Below are 23,473 nucleotides of genomic sequence, written 5' to 3' on the forward strand. Positions count from 1 at the left end.
ACTTAGGACTTAGATTGTTTCCATCTTTCTACTATTCTGAATAATGCTGCAGTGGACATGAGTCTATTTGTGTGAAGGCTTTTGTTTCTCCAGCATGTATTCCTAGGAGTGAGATTGCTGAATCGTATATTTCTATTTCTAAGGAAGCACCATATTGTATTCCAGAATGGTTGTATCATTTTGCATTTCCACCAGCACTGAATAAGAGTTCCAATCTCCCCGAAATCTCTCCAACATTTGTTCCTTTCTGGTGTTTGTTTGTTTGTTTGGTTGTTTGGTTGGTTGGTTGGGTGGTTGGTTGGGTGGTTGGGTGGTTGGGTGGTTGGGTGGGTGGGTGGGTGGGTTGGTGCCAGTAATTTAAGGGTAAGATGGTTATTTCATTGCAGTTTTGATTTGCATTCCTGTAATAGTGGACAGGAGCATTTCCTCATGTGTCAGCTGCCTGAATGTCTTCTTTGGTGAAATATCTGTTCATATCCTTTGCCCATTTTTTAATAGGATTTTTCGTGTTTTTATTGTAGAGGTGTTGGATTTTCCTATAGATTTTAGAGATGAGACCTTTGTTGATATGTCATAGCCAAAATTTTTTTCCCAGTCTGTAGGCTCTCTTTTTACTCTTTTGGTGAAGTCTTTTGCTGAGCATAAGTGTTCAATTTTTAGGAGGCCTAATTTATCTAGATTATCTTCTGGTGTTTGTGTATTGTTAATTATGGTTTGTATGCTGTCAGTGCTATATCTTAAGGCTCCTAGTGTGGACAGTACTAGAAAACCCTTGTGGTGTAGTGGCTAAGTGCTATGGCTGCTAACCAAAAGGTCAGCAGTTTGAATCCACCGGGTGCTCCTTGGAAACTCTATGGGGCAGTTCTACTCTGTCCTTTAGGGTCACTATGAGTCAGAGTTGACTCGACAGCAATGGGTTAGGTTTTTGGTTTTTAGTGTTGACACTGTTTTTTTTTTTCTTCCATGATCTTTATAGTTTTTGTTTTTGTATTTAGGTCTTTGATCCATTTTGAATTAGTTTTTGTGTGTAGTGTGAGGTGTGGGCCCTATTGCCTTTTTTTATAGATTGACATCCAGTTTTGCCAGCATCATGTGTTAAAAAGACTGTGTTTTTCCCATTTAATGGATCTTGGACCTTTGTCAAAGATCAGGTGGCTGTAGGTAGATGGATTTATATCTGGGTTCTCGGTTCTATTCCATTGATCAATGTGTCTGTCGTTGTACCAGTACCAGGCTCTCTCTTCATTGAGAATGATATTGGCTGTTGGTTTTGTATAATTTCTCTTCTGTTCCTATCTTATTGAGAGTTTTTATCAGGAATGCTCTTTCTGCATTGATTGAGATGATCATGGGATTCTTTTATTTTATTTAAGTGGTGGATTACGTTGATTGATTGTCTAATGTTGAACCATCCTTGCATACCTGGTACAAATAGCACTTGGTCGTGGTGTATTATATCTTCTATATGGTGTGGAATTCTGTTGGCCAGAATTTTGTTGAGAATTTTTCATCTATAGTCATAAGACATATTAGTCTGTAATTTTCTTTTTTTGTGGTGTTTTTGCCTTGTTTTGGTATCAGGGTTATGCTTGCTTCATAGAATGAATTCGGGAATGTCCCTTCCTTTTCTGTGTTCTGAAATAGTTTCAGTAGTACTGGTGCAAGCTCTTCTCTGAATGTTTGATAGAATTCTGTAGCGAAGCCATCTGAGCCAGGACTTTTTTTGTTAGTTTTTTTTTTTTTTTCTTACCTTTTCAATCTCTTCTCTTGTTATGGGTCTGTTCAGATTTTCTACCTTAGTTTGTGTTAGTTTAGGTAGGTGGTGTTTTTATAGACATTTGTCCATTTCCTCTATATTTTCTTTATTTGTTGCAGTAGTTTTTCATAGTACTCTGCTATGACCTTTTTTATTTCAGTTGGGTCTGTTATAATGTCCCCCATTTCATTCCTTATTTGGGTTATTTGCTTCCTCTTCTGTTTTTCTTTTGTCAGTTTGTCCAGTGGTTTGTCAATTTTGTTGACCCTCTCAAAGAACAACTTTTGGTTTTGTTGATTCTTCCTGTTGTTTCTCTATTTCATTTATTTCTGCCCTGATCTTTATTACTTCCTTCCTTCTGGTGGCTGTGGGTTTCTTTTGCTGTTCTCTTTTTATTTGTTCAAGTTGTAGGGCTAACATTATGATTTTTTTCCCCTTTCCCCTTTTTTGATGCATATGCCTATTACTATAAATTGATCTCTGAGCACTACCTTAGCTGTATCCCATAGGTTTTGGCATGATTTGTTTTCATTTTATCAATAAATTTTTATTTCATCTTTGATTTTTTGTATTACCTGGTGGTTTTTAAGCAAGGTGTCATTCAGTTTCCACGTATTTGATTTTTTTTTTTTCCTTGCTCTTCCTGTTATTACTTTCTACTTTAATGGTATTGTGATCAGAGAAGATGCTTTGTATTATCTCAGTGCTCTGGATTTCTCAGGGTTGCTTTGTGACCTAAGATGTGGTATATTCTGGAGAATGGTCCATGTACATTGGAAGAGAATGTATACTTCACTGCTATTCTATATAAAAACCTCTACTGCTTTATGTTTTCCTTGATTTTGGCTACGTTCTGGTTGGTTTTGTATGTCTTTCATGACTTCCTCTGCATTTTCCTTCATCTCTTTCCTAATCCTTTGGAGAGCTCTGAATATTAGACTTTTGAATTCCCTATCAGGTAGTTCCAGTGCTTTTCTTCTGCTGGAAGGTCAACTGGTGCTTTATTCTAGTTGCTTACTGGAGCCATCTTGTCCTGTTTTTTAATATGTTTTGCTATTGTCTGCTGTCTCCAAGACATTCAGGTATCTTTTTCTCTATTTATTGATTATAGATTTGTTTGTTTCATCCTGTTTTTCTGTTTCGTTTGGTTGTGTCTGGGTGGGTGGGCCAGGTGTGCTTTGTTACTTGCTCATCTGTGGGTACAATAGTTCTCACTACCTTGTCCTGCTGTGCAGGATCAATCGCTCAGCTGTGGGGGACCAGGACAGATCCAGCAGGAAGGGAAGAGACAGAGATGGGCTGTTTGTCTGTAGGATGCAGACCTGGTCCCCTCGGGGCCATGGTAGGTGGCAGGAGGGGTCCAGAGCCAGCAGGAAGGGGTCCAAGCAGCATCCTTTCAAGACCATAGGCAGCAGGGCAAAGGAGAGAAGTGGCAAGAGGGGAGGACGAAGGCAGGGGCAGATGGAACTAGATGGAGAAAGGCAATAGAGTGAATTGGCACTCTGATGCTGGCCTTCGTGGTTGCTGTGGTGGGGCAGTTATAGCCTCTGTTCACTAGAGGGGAGTGGTTGTAGGAGTGTGCTCCCGAGGTTACCGGGTGAGAGAATCTGGGCATCTCCTTGAGTACTTAGTCCTGGGTGTATCCATGCCATACCTCTATCACCTATTGAATATTCCATAGAGGTGCCTTTCTGGGTGCAGAGTTGTTGCCTTTATTCCAAGATGGCAATGCTGAGTCATGCCATTTGGTCAGGAACCTCCACTTTGTATCTCTATTCCTTCCCATTTTGTATCAGTTTCTTCTTCTCCTGAGTGACTTCCAATCTAATATTTTATCTCTTTGTTTAAGGTTCAGGTTCTAGGATTGACATCTCTATCTGTTTTGCTTGCTTCCTTGGGTCTTGTTGCAGCAGGATGGCTTAGTGCTTCTGACTAGTCTGCCATCTTGGCTCCACCTCATGAGCAATTTTTAAGATAAGTATGTTCTATGAAATACATCAAACATATTAGCTTATTGCATCTGACTAGTCCTCCATCTTGATTCTGCCTGGCAAGCAATTTTTTAGGATAAGTATGTTCTATGAAATACATGAAACATATTACTCGTTAATCTGAAATTTAATTTTAACAGGTGTCCTGTATATTTATTGGCTAAATCTGACAACCCTACATGTAGAGCCTTATAAATTAATACTGAAGAAATATTCAACACAAAAATAAGAATAGACAATAATTGTATATAGAAGTATGAAACAGAAAAAAAAAACTCCCTTTCCCTGGATAGTCAGACTTTATTAAAGCTAAATCTTGAAAGGTTGACCCACCTGTGCTAATGTGCATTCAGTTCCCACAAAGGTGCACCAAAGATACGAGGAAGGTGGAAATCCAGCATTTTTTCTTCCACTGACTCATATAGAATTTTCCTGCTTCAAAGAGACGTTAGAGAATCACTTGCTATTCACAGTGTGCTGTGGACCAGCAAAGTGGATCAGCGGTGGCAGCAGCATCTGGAAGCTTGTTAGAAATGCAGAATCTGAGGCCTCCCCTCAGACCTGCTGTATCAAAATCTGTGTTTTAACAAAATCCCTTGTAATTTGTATGTGCGGTAAAGTTTGAGAAGCACGGATTTAGTCCTGTAGTTTCCAAAAGCATGCTCTAAGAAGGTAAAGGATTCATGGGCTCCCTCTGGGCTCAGAGAGGGTCTGTCAGCAGGGACCCCTTCATTATGATTAAACAAGACCTAGTTTCATTTGGGCTTCCAAGTAAGATTATATTAGAAGAAAGATTTTTTTTTGGCTTAAAAAAGTTTAAAAAATAACAATTTAGTTTGTTTTCCAGATAAAACAACTGAGTGACAGAGAAGGGAAGTATTTTGCCCAGATCCTGTGCTGGGAACTGGATCATGACACTGTTCAAGTCTCGTAATCTAGACCTCTCTTCATTTTACCACTCTCACTTGAGGAAAGCAGCAGAAAATACCAGAAATTTCAAATCAACCACTTGTCAGATGTCATTATGCCGTGTACCACACGCGTCTTCCAGCTGGTCCTTGAATTTCAAAATTAGCCCCTTTTCATTCACACTCATGCCTAGTACCTTTCTTTCAAGGGCACATCTAGCCCAACAAAAAGCACAATCTGTTTTGCTCCCTGAGCTTGAAGAGAGGCCTCCAGCTGCAGTTTTGTGTACACTGCTAACTGAGGATACCCTGCAGGTTAGTTTGTGGATATTTCAGCTAATTATCTTGCCACAGACCATTGAGACAGATCTGGATGGCTGTTCAATTAATAGTGCTGAAGGAGTAATTAGGGAGACTACCTGCTTGCACAGCCTACCTCAGTGCAGGTGTATCAGTGTGCACATTTTCTTCTGAATGCAGTTAATCACATAAATAATTCTCAGAATGAAATTAGAGATCACCCACGCATTACACCCAGTAATGTTTTGAGGCATGACTTCCTGAATCTCTGTAATGAATTAATATTACAGCCTGGTTTGAATTTTTCAGTTTTCAGCATACATCCTGCTGTGTTAGCAAGTGACCCTGTGGCCTCTATCAGTTTCTGAAACAACTTAAATTAGCCATTCTAAAAAGAACACAACTTGGGAAATGTCAAAGCCTTGAGAAAGAAGTATAAGATAGCCCTAAAATGTTGGGTTTTGTTCCATCACACTTGCAAGCCCATGGAAAAGACAGAGATGAAACCCAGGTTTGTACACCCTCCTCCCATGCCCTTCCCAGTCGAACTTGGTAGATGGCTCATAGTAGTTTAAAATTAAGTAGTTTTCTATGAGAATGAAATACTTAGTCATTTCGTTAAAAGTCATTGATGACCCCACTGTTTTGATTTACAAGAATCTCTGAGCAACTGCAGATTGACATAGAAAAGTGGTTTCAGTTAGGACTAATTTATATTGGTTTCCCTTAAATTCAGGGATTCTAAAAGTTAATGGCCACCATCCCTCTGTCAGCTTGCCATACTTTGATGGCATGTGTGTTGCTGTGATGCTGGAAGCCATGATGCCTTTATTTCAAAGACCAGCATGATTGCCCATGGTAGACAGGTTTCAGCAAAGCTTCTAGACTAAGACAGACTAGGAAGAAAGGTCTGGTGATCTATTTCCAAAAATTAGCCAAAGAAAACCCTGTGGATCACAACACATTATTATCCAATATAGTGCTGGAAGATGAGCCCCCTAGGTAGGAAGACACTCAAACTATGCAGTGGCTGCAACAGTGAATTCAAGCATACCTACAATTATGAAGATGGAGCAGGACCAGGATCAGGCAACATTGTGTTGTGCATGGGGTTGCCATGAGCCAGTGTCAACTCGGTGGCGACTAACAACAACAACCAAAGTTAACAGAGGGAGGCAGAAGGAACAATCATCAGAAAATCCACACCATGGAGGGATTTTTTTTTTTTAAGTATCTTCTTCATGACTTCAGAGTCAATTATCTCAGGCATGCAGGTATAAGCACCCTAGAGTTTTCGAGAACAATGCCTCTGGTATCATTTTACAGATAAGAACACTGAAGCACAAGGACATTAAGTGATTTATTTATGCTTATACAATTTTTCTGTGATATGGTCCTACAGTGCCTGTTTCCTTGTGAAAATGTTCTAGAAAGAAAGCAGAATTTTGGGAAGTTGTTTACGCTTTGTTCTGCGTTTTTAGGGCTCAGAGTAAGATAGAAATTGTAAAAGAATGTAAAGAGCAAATTTTAAAACCTCAGTTGTAATACATTTGTTAGATTTAAGTGTAAATGTTAAGATATTACTGTGAAAAATGTCTTTGCTTTTAATCTAGTCAAAAACTGCAGAAATGAGAGACTGGAGAAACCCTGAAAGTATGGTTCCCGGACACCCTTTTAACTCAGTACTGAAGTCACTCCTGAGGTTCACCCTTCAGCCAAAGATTAGACAGGCCCATAAAACAAACAAAAATGCACATAGCTTAACCATGTATACAAGACTAAAGAGGCACACCAACCCAAGGGCAAGGACAAGAAGGCAGGAGGGAACAGGAAAGCTGGACAATTGCAAATGAGGAATCCAAGGTTGAGAAGGGGAAAATGTTGACAGGTCACAGGGTTGGCAAGCAATGTCACAAAACAATATGTGTATTAAAATTGTTTAATGAGAAACTAATTTGCTTTATAAACCTTCATCTAAAGTACAATTTAAAAAAAAAAGCTATAGAAGTAAATATAAATTTTCCATTTTGCACAAATAAAACAGCAGTCTTGAATAATTTTGTAGGTAGATTATACCTGTTGTATTTTGTGGCTCTTTAGTAATGCGTATTTAAGATCTGTCTTCAGTCTACCTGCACCACCTGTCAGTTTCACGTAGTGTGGTACCTGATGTGTTGCTGGGATGCTGGAAGCTATGCCACCAGTATTTCAAATACCCATGATGAATAGGTTTCAGCAGAGCTTCCAGGCAAAGACAGACTAGGAAGAAAGGCCTGATAACCTACTTCCAAAAATTAGCCAGTGAAAAACCTGTATATCACAACAGAAAATTGTGCAATACAGTGCTGGAAGGTAAGCCTACTGTGTTTGAAGACACTCAAAGTACACAGGGGCCACAACAATGTACTTGAGCATACCAAAAATGGTGAAGATGGTGCAGGATTGGGCAACATTTTGTTCTGTTGCTCATGGGATTGCCATGAGTCGGAGATAACTCGACAGCAACTGACAACAACAACAAAATCAACTTTCCTCTAATGTATTTTCCTTACCTTTTTAACCTACTTTGAAAATCCCTTTCCTTTGAAATGATTTTTATCTGTCATATGAACTAGAAGCCAAGTTCTGTACATTTTTTTGGTCACACACCCTTCAACACAATATCTGGCACCAACTATACTATTTCAGGTACTACATCAGGTATTTCAGAAAACCCTGGTGGTGTGGTGGTTAAGTGGTTACGGTTGCTAACTAAAAGGTCGGCAGTTCAAATCCACCAACTGCTCCTTGGAAACTCTGTGGAGCAGTTCTACTCTGACCTGTAGGGTCGCTATGAGTCGGAAGCAACTCAGCAATGGGTTTGGTTTGGTTATCAGGTATTTCCATAAATAACTGATACAGTCTTTTTGGCCCAGTAATTCTAATTCTGAGAGTTTATAAAGGCAACTGATCAGATACAGGCCTATCAGGTTAGCAGCAAAAATATTCATTGTGATGTTATTCATATTATCAAAAATATCAAATTGATTATATCGATTATGATTTAGCCATAGTTTTAGCATACTCTACAGACATTTAAAATAATGTTGCTATTTAGTTAATTGTTTTTCACAGTACGTAGTAAATTTTGTTCACAGTAGGTAGTTAAGTGGGGGGAAAAAGGGAGTTTAGAAAACTGTATGGGCAAGGAGTTAATGTTTATAGAAGTGTAAATGCAAGATACACACTCATAATTTAAACCAAATCATGTACATGTGGTGGGATTTCTTGTGATTTTTTTATCTTGTTGGCGTAGCTCTCTATATTTTTTTCTACAATGAGTAATTAAAAAAAAAAACAAGAGAAATTATGTTCAGGAATATGTAAACAATTCATAAGATAAGTTGTATTGTGTTGACAGAGGAAGCTTCATTGTCCTGTTTGTCCACCATTTTTGTGCTTCCTTTTTGAGGGTCTCTGGGATGAGCTCTCAAAGTACATGGTAAGCCTTATCAACCATTGTGACATCTTTTCATCGGAAGATGGAGAATTATTGACTTAGTATTCTGATTTTCTGACAAAATACTGAAGTTGATAATAATGTTATATTTTTAAGGCTGATATAAACATACAACCATGTTCACAAATTTTGCATAAGTTCTAAAATATGGTAAGCCTGCCAGAATTTACACAAATCGCTGAATTTTAAGAACTAATTTCTGTATTTGTAGAGTCTTTAAAAAGATACATTTGAGACACTGTAGGGAAAGGGGGATAATTAACCATGGAGGTACAGAGATCTCATTTTAAATCTTGACCCTGCTATTTGTTAGCTTTACAGGTTTGTAAGTGTAAATGATTGAGTTATGCATGTTAAATGAGATGATGTATATAAATCACTTAGTACAAAGCATGAAATATAGTTAAAATGTAACTTTCACAAGCATCCTCATCAAAGTCATTATCATCTGTATTTCTTTTTAAGGAAGAGGCACCTGCAGCCAAAAGGTTTTTATGTGCTAGGCTTGTAAATGAGTGCTAGTTCACAGGGCTATACCTGCCAGCAGGACCCATGGCCAGGTGGGCCTTTGAAAGGTGCAATGCAGAGCAAAGACCTAGTCATGCCACTTGACTCAGAGAAAGGACTCTGGCAGCCCTGGCTTCAGAGCAGCCCAATTGTGAAGTCACTGACACCCCAGAGTGGGGGTTATAAGTAGTGAGCACAGAGGCATATTGACCTTTTCCCACAAACAGGAGTGACCATGAGTGCTAGTGTCCACCTGCCTGGAGGTGTTTAGTGAGTATATTTTCACTGATGATGACTTTCAGTCCCAACACTGACATACTGTTTCCTTATTTAGCCCTCTCAATTTCAACTTAAGGAAGCCTAGTGGTGCAATTGTTAAACCACTGGGCTGCTAACCAAAAGGTCATGGTTTGAACCCACCAGCCGCTCTGTGGGAGAAAAATGTGGCAGTCAGCTTCCTTAAAAATTAAACTCAAAACATATTGCCATCGACTCAATTCCAACTCACAGCCTCAGAAAGCCTTTGGGGTCAGTTCTGCTCTGTCCTGTAGGGTCCCTGTGAGTTGAGATCAACTTGACAGCAGTGGGTTTAGTTTTAACTTCTTTTGGAAAATAGGACTTAATCAGCTAATAAATTTAAAGCATTCTGACCACATAATGTTATGTAGACAGTGCATAATATAATTAAAAAAAAATTAGTAGGCAGAATATAATTATCATGTTTGGTTTTCTTTTTCCCAGAATGTAGAGCTAATACTCATTCCTAGCTGATGTGAAAACTCTCCATAGCCATTAATCATTGACAGTGGCATGTAATTGGCAGATCTAAAAACAGTCAACAAACGCCAGTATATCTGCACTGATATTTAACCTTGTTTCACATGAAAATTCTTAGATAGAAATAAACTTCCTTCAATACTTATTGTCTTATTTACCCCAAAATTTCGGGCACTTAGATAAATGGAGTAATAGTTTCTAGTGACACTGTGCCGATGAAATGCATTTTAGTGTCTTCTGCTGCTGTAACTTAGTAATTCATTTCAGCACTTGTGTTTGAAAATCACAGAAGGCTAGTTCGATGGCAGTAGTGCTGTGGAAGAATACTCTCCTCCGTCAATACAAATAACCTGTATTATCTCTATGCGTGGTATTCACTACGTAGGCTCAAGATTGTGCACACCCTCTGATGAGGGATACCGCTTACAGGATATGACATCTGTTAATTTTCAAGCCCCAAAATTCAAGCATGGGAATTTTTAGGTTAGTAAGGAAATATTATCTAGAGATATGAAGTGATATTTTAGTCTGCTTTCTAGGAAGTCCAGCAAATAATTTGAAGCACAATTCTAGGAACTGTGTAGAATTGTGCGGCCTTAGGTTTTGAATGCATTAATCAATAAAAGGACGTACTATCATTAGTGACTTCTACAGAAGAGGAAGTGGCAGTGGTTATATGTTAAGACTCGTTTTTTATTACAGTTCATTTTTGCTTACGTTTTGGACATTTTAGAATATTTGAGACTGAAAGAAGCCTAGGGTATAAACCTTGCCTTTGAGAAGCTCCCGGTGCTCTGGGGCAGCAGTGGCTGAGACTATCGGGCAGGCATTGGTAGTGCCATAGCAGAGATGTAAGCATAGGGCTTTGAGGTCGTATGGAGGGGAGCACTTATCTCCAACTGGCAATGATAAAAGATAATTGAATATGTACTAAATTTAGTTCAACAGTTCATCTAAAATACTTGGTAAATATTTTTTATTACGATGTGATCCTCGCCCTGGTGCTCATGTTTGCATTTCTGTTTCAGAGACGCCCAAGCAGATGGCCTGCAATGAAGTTTCGAAGAGGTTCTGGACATCCTGCATATGCTGAAGTAGAACCAGTTGGAGAGAAAGAAGGTTTTATTGTATCAGAGCAGTGCTAAAATTTCTAGGACAGAGCAGCACCGGTACTGGCCTACAGGTGTTAAGACTAAAATTTTGCCTATACCTTTAAGACAAACAGAAAAACACATACGTACAATGGAGCTCAAGGCTGCTGTAGCCTGAAGGAGACAAGATTTCTGGACAAGCCCAGCCCAGGAAGGGTAAAAGAAAAAAAAAATCAAATTTTCTCAAGATACCATATTACCACTGAACATAGAATTCACTAGTGGAATGACATCTATAGTTCACTCAGAACATCTGTTGTGGACTGATCAATATGACAAGATTACAGTGCTACTGGCTTAGATGCAGGGTTGAATAGGGATGGAGAAAATAATAATAATAAAGCTTTAGTTCTCAAGGGATCCATAACTTCGGTTCAAATGTTCTTCTCTGATGTCTCAAAGATAACTGTGTTCCAAAGCTTTAACCCTTGCACTCAAAAGATAAATGTTTCAGGATTGCTGAAAAAATTGGTTCGTGCCAGAGCAAAAACAAACAAAAAATAGGTGATTTTCTATCTTTTCAAAACAGACATGTGGCAAAAGGATTTTGTTTATCTGGTCTAGATCCATCTGTTCCAAGAAGTTCTTTACTTACAGGACACATCTTTTATCTGTACAAGAGGTTCAACCTGTGCCTCCTTCTTTTTTCATAGTGAGTACCCTTTCCGTGGCTGTGACAGACTTTCCAAACCTTTATCTCTGTGTTAGGAAAGAGAGAATGTCAAATAAGGCTTTCATTTCTCCTGCTTCAGGTTAGAACGTCTGACTTGTTTTAAGAAGCTTTGCCTCCATTTTCCCAACTGTGAAGTCAAGCAAAGTCCACAGTTGCTCTTGGCTGAAGGAAGCAAAAGGAAACAATAAAAAGAGTTCCTTAATCATTTTTGAAGCAACAATGTTAAGGGATATTAAACATACAGATTTTTCAGTTTTTGCTTTTTCAGTACTAACGGCCCATTTCATTGCTGATTCCTAAGAAGCCATTCAAGTCCAGCACACATCCCTGATGATAAAAAAGAATGACAGTGTTTTAGAACCCTGCTGAATCATACAGTAATTTTCTTTAAAGCACATAGTAGTTACATAAATATATATATAAATATATTTTTGTTTATAACTAACACAAGGCAGGCTCTTGTGACTCTAAGAGTGCATTTTGTCACCAAGACAAAACAAATGCAAGATGCATTACTGCATATTTCCATAGAGTTGTAAAATAATCCTTAATATTAGAATATTTTTATGTCATTTAGCAAAAGTGGTTCAATAAGTTGCAGTGCCGATAATTTTCCTGCCTGTTTGAGCCACTCTTTGATGCATATGAACCCCTTCCCTCCCTGGTTAGAAAAAGCAGAAGCAAAATCTCCTTAGATAGACCTGTTGTTTGCCCTGTAATCACAATCCAAATTTGGAAAATTCCCCATGAATGAAAAAAAAGAAAAGGTATCACTAAAGGAGCAAAGTGGTTCATATATACTGAGCTCTTAAAGTTCAAATTCAGGTACTGTGTGTATAATTTCATCAACATCCTGACCTATGACACTTTCATATTCTGTGCCAAGAAGCTGTTGATTCTTGTACGGTGTTCAACATTTGCAGATTCAGGTATCAAGGAGCAGAGATGTCTTGTAAGCAGCACTTTACTAACAGCTTAGCATCTTAACACAGTGTCAACATTGAATGGCATCAGCCCACTAACATGATAGCATATTTTAAGTCCAGAATTGTCTGAAGTCAATGAGTGCTGTTTTCTGTCACATATATTTTGCTTTACATTTTTAAGTATTGAATGAGGGTGGTTAACTTTTTCCTAACTCAGTAATTGGGAAAACAAATTAAAAAGCAAGGTGATTGAAGGATGTGATGACAATCTTTCTGCTGTAACCATGTACAGTTTATATGAAATATCACAACTTATTCTTGGGGAGTAGGTTTGGTCAGATAGCAATAATCAAATGACTTGCCAGTATAACTGGTGCAACTGGTATTCTACCGATACATAAGGGACACGTAGATGACTTCCTTGTAGGATAAGATGATGCTTCTTTCACTAGCTTCTGTCGTGGTGCAGCCTCCAATAGCAGTTGACTGGCAATTATATAAATCCTACACATATATCCTTACGCAATTTTTGTTAGTAATCCTTATACCCTTCATGGTTTATCTTCCATTTTAGACTCAAAAGAATTGACAGTTCTGGGGGAAAATATAAAACCTTCTGAATTGTTCAGTGAGCGAGAGCACGAAATAATAGAGAAAACTTTTTGGAAGTAAAAAGGCTGCTAAGTTTGGGAAAACTTCTCAACAAACTAGCAGTTATAAGTGGTGATAAGAGTGTGTTGTATATGAATCCATTAGTGGTAAGGGAAAATATTGGCTGAATCCCCTTTTCTCATGAAACTTTTGCTGTTTTATATTGCTGGCTTTTTCTTGGTGCCCATTTACTGCAAAGGAAGAGCAAACATACACAGTTTCCGGAAATTCAGAGTGGACATTGATGCTTTTGACTTGCATATTTTATGTATTAGAGAGGGTGTATGAGTACAACACTTAATATACTATGATCACACAGGCACAGTAATCACAGTAGAGAGAGAATAATAATAACTTAAAAATACAAAGGCACGCACACAAAATTCTAGCAAAATCAGGTGAACGATAACAGAGGAAGTTAATTGTTTCATCTGAATCACTTGTAAAAATAATATTCAGCGATTAAATAAAGGTTTTACAAGTCAAGAAAAAAACATCTTAAGCCAACTGGATGGCACTAAGCACAATGTTGGTTTGTTTATGAAGGTTATGAAATTCAAGATTTACTAACAAAACTGAAGATAAAGTGTGGTTTACCCTCCAATGATTATTTTAGTTTGAAATACCTACGGCATTTGATAATCTCTCACATGTAACCTCCAGAATTGTGCGGTCCAGTATAATAGCCACTGGCCACCTGTGACTATTTAATGAAAATTAAATAAAATTTAAAATTCAGTTCCTTAGTCTCACACTAGCCACAGTTCAAGTGCAATAGCTGCACACGGCTAGTGGCTACCACATTGGACAATACAGATAGAACATTTCCATCATCACAAGACCTGCTATAAACCAAGCCACACCCATTGCCATCTAGTGGATTCCAACTCATAGCAATCCTATGAGAGAGTAGAACTGCCCCATAGAGTTGCCAAGGAGCTATGGAGTTCTTTTAATTCTGTCTTCTTGGAGAAGAAGGAGGAAGGAAAGAAGATTTAGTAGCGTTTGGGTATATCCAAGTGATTTTGGTCTCAGAAAACCACCATAGAGTAATGAAAAGAATACTAGCGGACACGGCTTTGAGCCTCCACTCTGTTGTCTTAGGAAAATCACTCTGATTTCTATGAGTCTCCGTTTGCAATTTTGGAAAATAAAGATAATTTTAATTATATAAGACTTTTAAAGCCTTATATAAATATAACCCATAGAAAGCACTTCTATTGGTCTAATACCAGCACGAATTTGCATTCAATGAAAGAGTGGCCCGTCAGTTCAAAATCATTCAATGACAATCAAATCAATAAATTTCTACAGTAAATGCCAAAGACGAATGCATTCAAAATACAAAACAAACTTGCTTAAATTCCTTTTTTCCTATCTCTCCTTTTAATAATTCCTCTGGTGACATCTGTCCCAACTGTCTTCTCCTCTCCCATGCCAAAGCCCCCCATGTACACCCTCAGCTGGATCGGTTATTTTATGTAGAGCCTCTTAGCATCTCCAGTTTCTTCTGATTTTTCAGTTCTCTCCTTATGGGAAAGAGAGGCCCAAGAGCTGACCATCAAGCTTCTCTTTAGAAGGAAATACCTCAGATACAAATATTTTAATAATATTCATCTTATCCCTATAACACAAATGTAAGGTGCTATTAAAATATAAAAATGTTGAGCTTAATTTTAGATGTGAAAGCTTACAAATGCAGACTATATAAAAGGAATAAAATTACTTTAAATTATGCTAGAATCCAGATAATATATATTCTCAGATTAGTATAATTTACCCATTTTTTGGTGAAACTTCTGTGTTATTTCCTTGTGAAATTTGGGGATTTCCCTAGTGTCTGTTGTGCATTTGAGAAAAACAAATTCTAGAATCCATGTCTTGGTTACACGTCCAATCCTTAATAGAAATTAGTATTTAAATAAGACTAACCAAACAGTGGAGTCCTTGGGTGGTGCAACGAGTTACTCTGGCTGCTGACCAAAAGGTTGGAGGTTCAAGCCCACCTACAGGCACCTCCAAAGAAAGGCCTAAGGATCTGCTTCTGAACAATCAGTCATGAAAAACCCTGTGGGGCACCATTCTGCTGTGACCCACAAGGGGCTGCCATGAGTCAGAATCATTCGAGGGCAACTAGTGGTTGGTTAACTGAACAGTAGTTCCTGTGGTTATGGTTTCTTGTGCTTATAAAATGCTATTTTGGTTTGTGTTTCCTTAGGCATTTTTCAGATGTTTTATTACAGTGTTCTTCACAAATTCCAGAATATTGCTCTTGCTTTTACTTTCCTACCTGCACCCCTCTTTTGGCGTCAGCATCAATATGCCAGAATCATGGGAGGTCACCTAATCCAACCTCTTCATTTTATACATTAGGAAAAACTGAGGCCCAGAGAAATACAGTAATTTTCCCAGTGTCAGAACTGGGCTTGGCCTTAAATTTCCTTACTGGTGGTAATTTTTGTTTCAGTTCTCCTTGTATCCAACATTTCAGCCACAATTAAGGTCAACCAAACAGCCTAGAAGGTACAATCCATCTAAAAGCTAACTCGATTTACTGTATTGATTATCTACTCCGTCCTGGAATGTGGATCTTCCTCTCTCATATTACTGGCTTTCAATGGGGCCATTTTCATAGTTATTTCAAGTTCTAGCTATTATATGATCTTTCTGTGGTTTTGCATACCCCCTTACCCTCAATTCCCTGGGGCCGTCTAAGTTAGCAATACTATTTATCTCTTGCCATTTTAAGATTTTATGCCTTTGTTATATTTCTTCCCAACTACACTTGAAAACTAATAATCTCATAGGGAATTTTCTTACCAGGTATAGAATCACAATTTCTACTTGCCCTTTAAAGTATTTTAACATCATTGTCCTAAGGAGGCTTTTTGAATAAATATCATGAGGTCTGTGTTATTACCTATGATAAACTCATACTAACTTGCGTTTGTAAAGCAATTTACATTTTACAGAGCACTTTGATTCAACCTTTTATTTGTTCATTCATTCAACCACTCGATTCATTTAAATATTTATTGAGCGCATACTGGAACCAAGTCACTGTGCTAGATCTTATGGAATATAGTGATAAATACAAATAGTGAGTGATCAGGCATATAAATGGATAATTATAATATGAGGAAATCCTCAAACACAGCTATGCAAGTAGGTATTAGGATAATATCAAAGAGCCTTGGTGGCACAATGGTTAAACACTCAGCTGCTAACCAAAAGGTCAACAGTTTGAACCCACCAGCCAATCTGTGGGAAAAAAGACCTGCCTCCTAGAAAAACTACAGCCTAGGGAACCCTATAGGGCAGTTCTACTCTGTCCTATAGAGTCACTATGAGTTGGAATTGACTCAACAGCACACAACAGCCACAGGATCCATATTACACTATTCAATTTCCAATTCCAATTTTGAGCTATACGCACGTAGGAAACTATCAAGTGTCTGAAGAATATTTCTAAAATAAAATACACCATTGCACTTCTGTGCTGTTTGCTCTATTTCAAATGATCTGTTCATTTCATTTATGAGAAGAAAAGTCATTCATCCAAAATTGTCCCAGACCCAAGAGCACTTTGCAGTTTACGTATATTCTTACTGACCAGATGCAACACATGAAGTTTCACTTTCTTGCTCCAGTTTTTTTGCTGGTGACTTTTTCAATTATCAATATGCTTGTTTTTAGGTTAGAGGTATTAAAAGTCAAAGAAAAACATCTATTCCAGATACACCAATGTAGCCAAGGAGCATTTGCACTTCAGGTGTATGTGGTTGTTGTGTCATTCATTAGTCTATCTCAGGTTTTCTCAACCTCAGCACTATTGACATTTGGGGCCCAATAATTCTTTTTTGGGAAACCCTGATGGCACAGTGGTTAAGTGCTATGGCTGCTAACCAAAAGGTTGGCAGGTTGAATCCACCAGGCGCTCCTTGGAAACTCTATGGGGCAGTTCTACTCTGTCCTATAGGGTCGCTGAGTCGGAATCGACTCAACAGCAATGGGCTTGGTTTTTGTTTTTAATTCTTTGTTAGGGAAGGGAGGGGAGGGTGGTCTTGTGTGCTGTGGGGTATTTTGCAGCATCCCTGTCTTCTATGGACTAGATGCCAGTAACAGTTCCCCATCCCAGGCTATAACAACTAAAGAAGTCTCCAGACATTGTCAAATGTCAGGGGTGGGAGGAAAAGGGGCAAAACCAACCACTGAGCAAATATATTAGGAGTCAAAAAGGAATGTTCCTCTTTCTCTTGTTGCTTAGTGTTCAACATAGGGAGGTTTTTACTTACAAGCCTCGGAATGGAATCATAAACTCTTTAAACTAGAAGGGACTGCAGAAGTCACTAGCTCTACCACAGCCCAACATCATCCTTCTCTGTTTCTCCATCTATGGTTTTACATTTTTATTAAGATTGAAGATTGGTTATCTCTGCAAACTTGAGAATGAACTTTTTCAAAGCTAGAGATAAGACTGTTAAATATGCTTTGCTGCTCTACTAGCTGACTTTTGTCTTTGGCATGGGGACTTGATGTCTCCTACAACTTCAGTATCTCAGAGACTTTGCTTTGGGGGACCTCTTTTGGTGATTTCATACATCTACAAATCTTATTCCTTAGTCTTGTTCTTCAAAATGGGCATAGAAGTTGAAGCTTGTAACATCTAGTTTTAAGTAGACCTGAATGAGCTTTCTGTTTCTGCTTTGAATTTCTGAAATTTTTTTTGTTGGTGTTATCAAAATATTCTATTCCATTACTTACTCAACTATGGACTTAAAGCAGTAGTAGGTGATACGTGTGTGTGTGTGTGTGTGTAGTTATCCTCTTTAGAAGAAAAAAACTTCACTGTCTCAAGTAATTGAAAATTTGAAATTTCAGAGTCGGAATGTTTAAATCTGTAAAGCCAAAGTCCCTAGTCATTTGATGTGCCTTATGCCAGTTTTCATCTAGGGTCAGTGATTTCCTTTGGCTAACTTTGATCAGTTTGTACTTGGGTCTATTTTGCAACAACCGGAAAGCTTGGTCAAGTTATACAAAGACAGCCCCTTAAGAATATTCCCAGAAATAACAACAAATCCCGCTAATGGAATATCAGGCTCCCTTTACTCCTTTGCTAAAAGACCAACCCAAACTTTTAAGATATTCATAATTATACACTACAAATTGCTAATATAGATACACTGTTGAAAGCCTTGATTATAACCTTTAAGGCTGTAGAATCTTGACAGACAGACCTGGAGTGAGCTCTTACAACACAGTCATGGGAGTCAGAGAACTCCAACCCAGATGGCCTCAAGTGTGTGTACGATCTCCCCTACCACTGCCACATCAAGGTGATGTTACTTCTTAAGGTTTTGATTGAGTTGGCCTTCTAGTTTCAACTTAAATTGTAATACAACTGATTGATTGTTGCCTGACTTACTTCATTTTTAAACCAGTGTCCACTGCTCTCACAATTATTATGAAGACGTAAGATGAAAATTAAAATTGCATAGTTTCTTGAATCCATTTTTGATAGCAAGTTTATGAAATTCACCATCACTGAAACACCATCATTGGATTCACAATAATTTATTTATTATAAATGACCAAATTGTGTCTAGAAGAATGAAATGCTCAAAACTTGTTATTGTAAGTAAATTTCCAGATCACTGTCAATGCTGAAAGAGTCTAGGCTATTTTAAATCAAGGAGAAAGGGCTGGGGAAAAAAATTAAATGAAAATCAGACGTTGGTAGTCACCTTTTTCTAATGTCTAAAGATTTATTAAAACTTGAGAATTACTCGAAAAAAAACTTATTTCCTAATAGAAGAAAGTAAAAAATTTGACTTGGCAGACAGCGATAGTCATCTTGATTCAGGTTGAAAAAATCTCAGTGACCTCTTTCCTTCCCTCAGGAGTGTTGGTTTTTAGCAACAGTCTCTCTTTTCCCCCAACATTACAAAAATATGTATTCATGACCAAAATGAATCATTTAGAGATCATGCAGCTATCAGCCTTTTTTGCCTGTGGAAAGTATACAACAGCAAGAAACTAATTTTAAATGTTTACTATGTGGAAGGAGCCCCGGTGGTGCCGTGGTTAAGTGCTCAGTTAAGTCTGAACCCACCAGCAGCTCTGCAGGAGAAAGATGTGACAATCTGCTTCTGTAGGAATTACCGCTGTGGAAAGCCTATGGTGCAGTTCTACTCCCACTCCATCCTACAGGGTCGGAGTTGGAATGGACTCTGACAGCAGCAGGATTTTTTTGTTTTTTTTTTTGGTTATGTAGAGGGAGGTGTAAGGATAGGAGGAGGAGGAGTGGATGGGGCTGGTTCATGGAGAAAAATAAAGATCTGAATATACTATTACGGAGAGTTCTCAGCCTCTTCAGAGGAATGGGAAAATAAGTATTCAATGAGGATCAGCCCAAAGTTAGGCCATTCAGACACTGGAACACATGACACTAAGAGACACATGACATATTCCCAATTAGTCTAAAACTCAGCCTCTTTCATGACACCAAACCTAAAATCGTTGAGGCCCTTGCTTTAGGGAATTAGGTTAGTTATGGTCAGACAAAGGTCCGTCAGTGGTGCAAACAATTTGGTGGCTTAAACCCACCCAGTGGCACCACAGAAGAAAGGCCTGGTGATCTGTAAAAATTACAGTCAAGAAAATCCTGTGGTACAGTTCTACTCTGTCACATGGGGTTGCTATGAATCAAAACCAACTCAACAGCAAGGGATTATGGTCAGATAATGACCAAGGAGAAACTCCATTCATCCCCTTCTTATTTAAAAGACATGACCCTGTTCTTTGGTTTCCTTATACCAGACACCCTGAGTCACACAGAGACAATAAAATAATAAAATAAAAGCAGTTTGCCTGAGGAAAGGTTAAGAAAGAGCACATTCATCTGTGGGTCTCTGAGAAGTTTGACCACCTTGGGACCCAGACTCAGGTGCGATTGTCTAGACTTCACAGTGAAGTCTAAGCAACTATTTTAGAGATGGTTTGAATAAAACCACACTAAGTCTGTTACATTTATAGCAGGAAAATAAAAACAAGTATCGTCCACCAGGCTATTCTGGAAATAGCGTTAAGTGAAATCAGAGCTTCCCTTGCTAGGAAATGTTAAAATCATTTCAGGGACCTTAGCTAAGGCTGTTTAGACACAGACATCTTGTGTGTACTATACCGCAGTCTCAGGGCTGGCACCCTCGCTGAGAAGGGCAAAGTCTTTGATTGGTCAAACAAGTCTCATTTGCCTGATGGGAGGCATTTGGACAGTGCCTGGGAAGTACATTATTTTCAGGAGGGAAGAAAACACAGGGAGAGATACAGCCTTTTTTACTTGCCAGCTGGGATCATGGAAACTTCCAATGCCTGGAATTTACTACTGTTTCTGGTAATTCTGCCTGTAGTCGTTTGAAATGTTTGAAGGGTGACAGGAGGAGAAGTCGGGCACTTGGGGCAGCTGTCCATGACTTATGCCAGTTCCACCAGTTCATAGACTATTTGTAATGCACTTCAAAGTGGGTATAACTGTACCCTTTGTCAGAATCACAGAGCTCACTAAGGTGTTGCTGAAAGGGAACAATGAGGAAGACCTAACCCTGAAAAGCCAGGGAAAGCCAAACCAAAGGAAGGACGCTGAGCAGTCAAGCACAGCACATAGCAAGCAAGGTTCGCACTGTTTTGAGAAGGCCGTGTATGTCCTAAGGGCAAGTCTTTCAGGAGGTGGTTAGTTTTCCAGAGGTGTTCCAAAAACCTGACTGAAGCCAAGACTTGGAATACTGAGCATTAGGAACTTACCCTAGTCCTCTGGGCAGCATTCCTGTTTCCCCCGCCATGCCCATGAGAATTCCCTCCCTGGGCTGCATTCTTTCACGATAAAATAACATGCATTCTTCATGATGACCTCATGCTTGACGTACCTGAGCCTGCAAATGTACGAACTGTTGTATCTGAATTTGCACTAATGGTGGCTGATGGCCAAAGAGGTGTGACCTTCATTGGAATCCTCTCTTTAAATTCAGTTAATCCAGATGCTATATACTTCCGCAAGCTTCCTCATTATTGTTATTGTAAGATTAATTATCTAAGTTTGAATGTATTTCACCACAGCCCATTAATTTGCCATCTATCTTTTACCTGAGGAGTGTTATGATTGCAATAATTCATTGATGGTGTCTTCACACGGCCTCTTAAACCAAGTTTTTCTGCAATTCTTTTGGTTCTGCTTACAATATGTGGGAAGTCTTTTTTTTTTTTTTCTAGTAATAATTTTATCAAAAAAGCCATTGTATTGACTGCCATGGTGATACAATTTGTTAAAGGTCTGGAAAATGTTGATGACCAAATGTAAACTGCGTTCTCTCTGTTGATTGCTTGTTTTCAGAATTAAATCATGTTTGTTTTTTTTTTTAGAAGGGGGAGAAGGGAGCAAATTGTGTAATACTGCTGTCATATTTGACTACATATTAAAAATAATAAATGAGCATTTTGTTTTAATTTCTTAAATGCTTTTATCCTTGTCTTTCAAAATGTTTTTGTTTCTTCTCCACAATTAGTTTTCAAAAACATTCTACCTGTTACGGAAGAAACTGTGCGCAGTTTTTAGAGCCACAAGACTAACGATGTAATAGAAAATCTGTTTGCTTCCAAACCTGCTCTGATGTGGAGACTGACAACAGCCAGAGCGAGCTGTAGAAAACCAAGGACAAAGCATGGCGTAGAGTACAATTGCGTGGAGACGTGGCCCTGGTCCCAACCCACTGTGCCCAAGTGCTGAGTTCTCCTGGGTCAGATTGGTGGGGGTTTAGCTGTCAGTTGAAATACTGAAACCACTTGCTTTTTGTCGAGTGGATTCTGAGTCCTGGCGACCCTACATGTTTCAGAGTGGAACTGCACTCCGTAGGGTTTTCTTGACTGTGACCTTTGGAAGCAGATTGCCAGGCCATTCTTCTGAGGTAGCTCTGGGTGGATTCAAACCACCAACCTTTCATTTAGTAACCAAGTGCTTCATGGTTTGTGCCACCCAGGCACTCCAATTCAAATACTAGTGCTAGAATAAGTCAAGATGCTTATGTTCAGCTCTTGTCTCCATCACTAGACTTGCTTTATGAATTCATGAGTTTCCAAATAAGCTCCTGAATATTCTCTATTATTCCATTCTCGTTTTTCCAAATTGGGAATAGTTGTACTATTTCTGAGGGGCTTTTAGATTGTGTGCTGAGGTAATTCACGTAGAATGTGTCAAATGAGATGTTTTGAATTCCAAATATCCTTTCTCTGTTTCTGAATTCACTACTCTTGGACCATCCGTTTAGAAACAGCGCGCACACAGGCTCGAATCTTGGACCATGAAGAACAGGAGAGGAAGCTGCCAGAAATTCCAGTCAGGGACTTCTGCTGAACAATTGCTCTGTGCATTCCGATTATGATTTTTTAAATCTTAACTCTGTATGGATGTTTTGGACTATATTAATTAAACTTTGATATCATATAATAAGTTCAGAACTGAAATTGTAAATTGTACGAATTGCCTTTGTGGTGCCAAAAGGGAAAAATGATTCACATAAATCATGCAGCTTTCCCTAACACTGGGAAGACCTGAAGGCCAGTGCTTTTACCAATTACTTCATGTGTGTTGTTTCTTTAAATAAGGCAAGGGAAATGAACCTGAATGATATATGTTGAAAACAAAATGCTAATGACAATCTTACAACTTTTTAGTTAGCTCTAGATTTATCTCTTATAGATCTGGAGATTGGGTCTTCTCGCAGGCCCTTATTCCAAAGCGCTATTTTCAGAAGACTTCTGACGTGCAGTTTGTAATTTTTTCCCCTCACTTTATTTAACTAATATTTATTTTTTAAATATTTTAAATAGAAATAATATATAAATTTTTTTTAAAGTGTAGTTCCAGGGCTAAAAAAAAAAAAAAAAAAAGACAAGGTCCTTGCTTTCATTTGGACTACAGTGTAGCGGGGAAGACAAGCAATTAAACAAATATGGCAAGTCTAGGATTATAAAAAAAAAAATTTTTTTTTTTTTTTAGGATTATAGGCTCCAGGGATAGAAATAGTTATCTGGTACAGTGAAGTCACAGAGGAGGGAAGAGTTAATTCCATACAAAAGGGATCAGGAGAGCTTTCATAAAACAAGTGGCATTCGAACTTAGTGAGTAGACCCTCACCAAGGGGACAACACCAGCATTCCAGGAAAAGGATGGGCTATGACAAAATTAACAGGCCAGGGTATAGAGAACAGGAGGCAAGTAAGACAAGATGGCTGGAGAGTAGGCCAAGGTCAAAGAGTGAAGCCCTTGCTAACACCCTTAGGAC

General features: G+C 38.5%; 1 protein-coding gene across 1 annotated transcript in view; it reads left to right on the forward strand.

The window, feature by feature from the left end:
• The window catches only part of PLXDC2 (plexin domain containing 2), a 540,324-nt gene extending 518,686 nt beyond the window's left edge, over nucleotides 1–21,638 (forward strand). Inside the window, exon 14 of the mRNA XM_064284902.1 lies at nucleotides 10,767–21,638. Within this exon, the coding sequence (XP_064140972.1) occupies nucleotides 10,767–10,883 (117 nt within the window). The 3' untranslated portion in view covers nucleotides 10,884–21,638. The remainder of the gene's footprint in view (nucleotides 1–10,766) is intronic.
• The last annotated feature ends 1,835 nt before the right edge of the window (nucleotides 21,639–23,473 follow it).

The sequence above is a fragment of the Loxodonta africana genome, chromosome 4 (genome assembly GCF_030014295.1).
Source record: "Loxodonta africana isolate mLoxAfr1 chromosome 4, mLoxAfr1.hap2, whole genome shotgun sequence".
Taxonomy (NCBI): domain Eukaryota; kingdom Metazoa; phylum Chordata; class Mammalia; order Proboscidea; family Elephantidae; genus Loxodonta; species Loxodonta africana.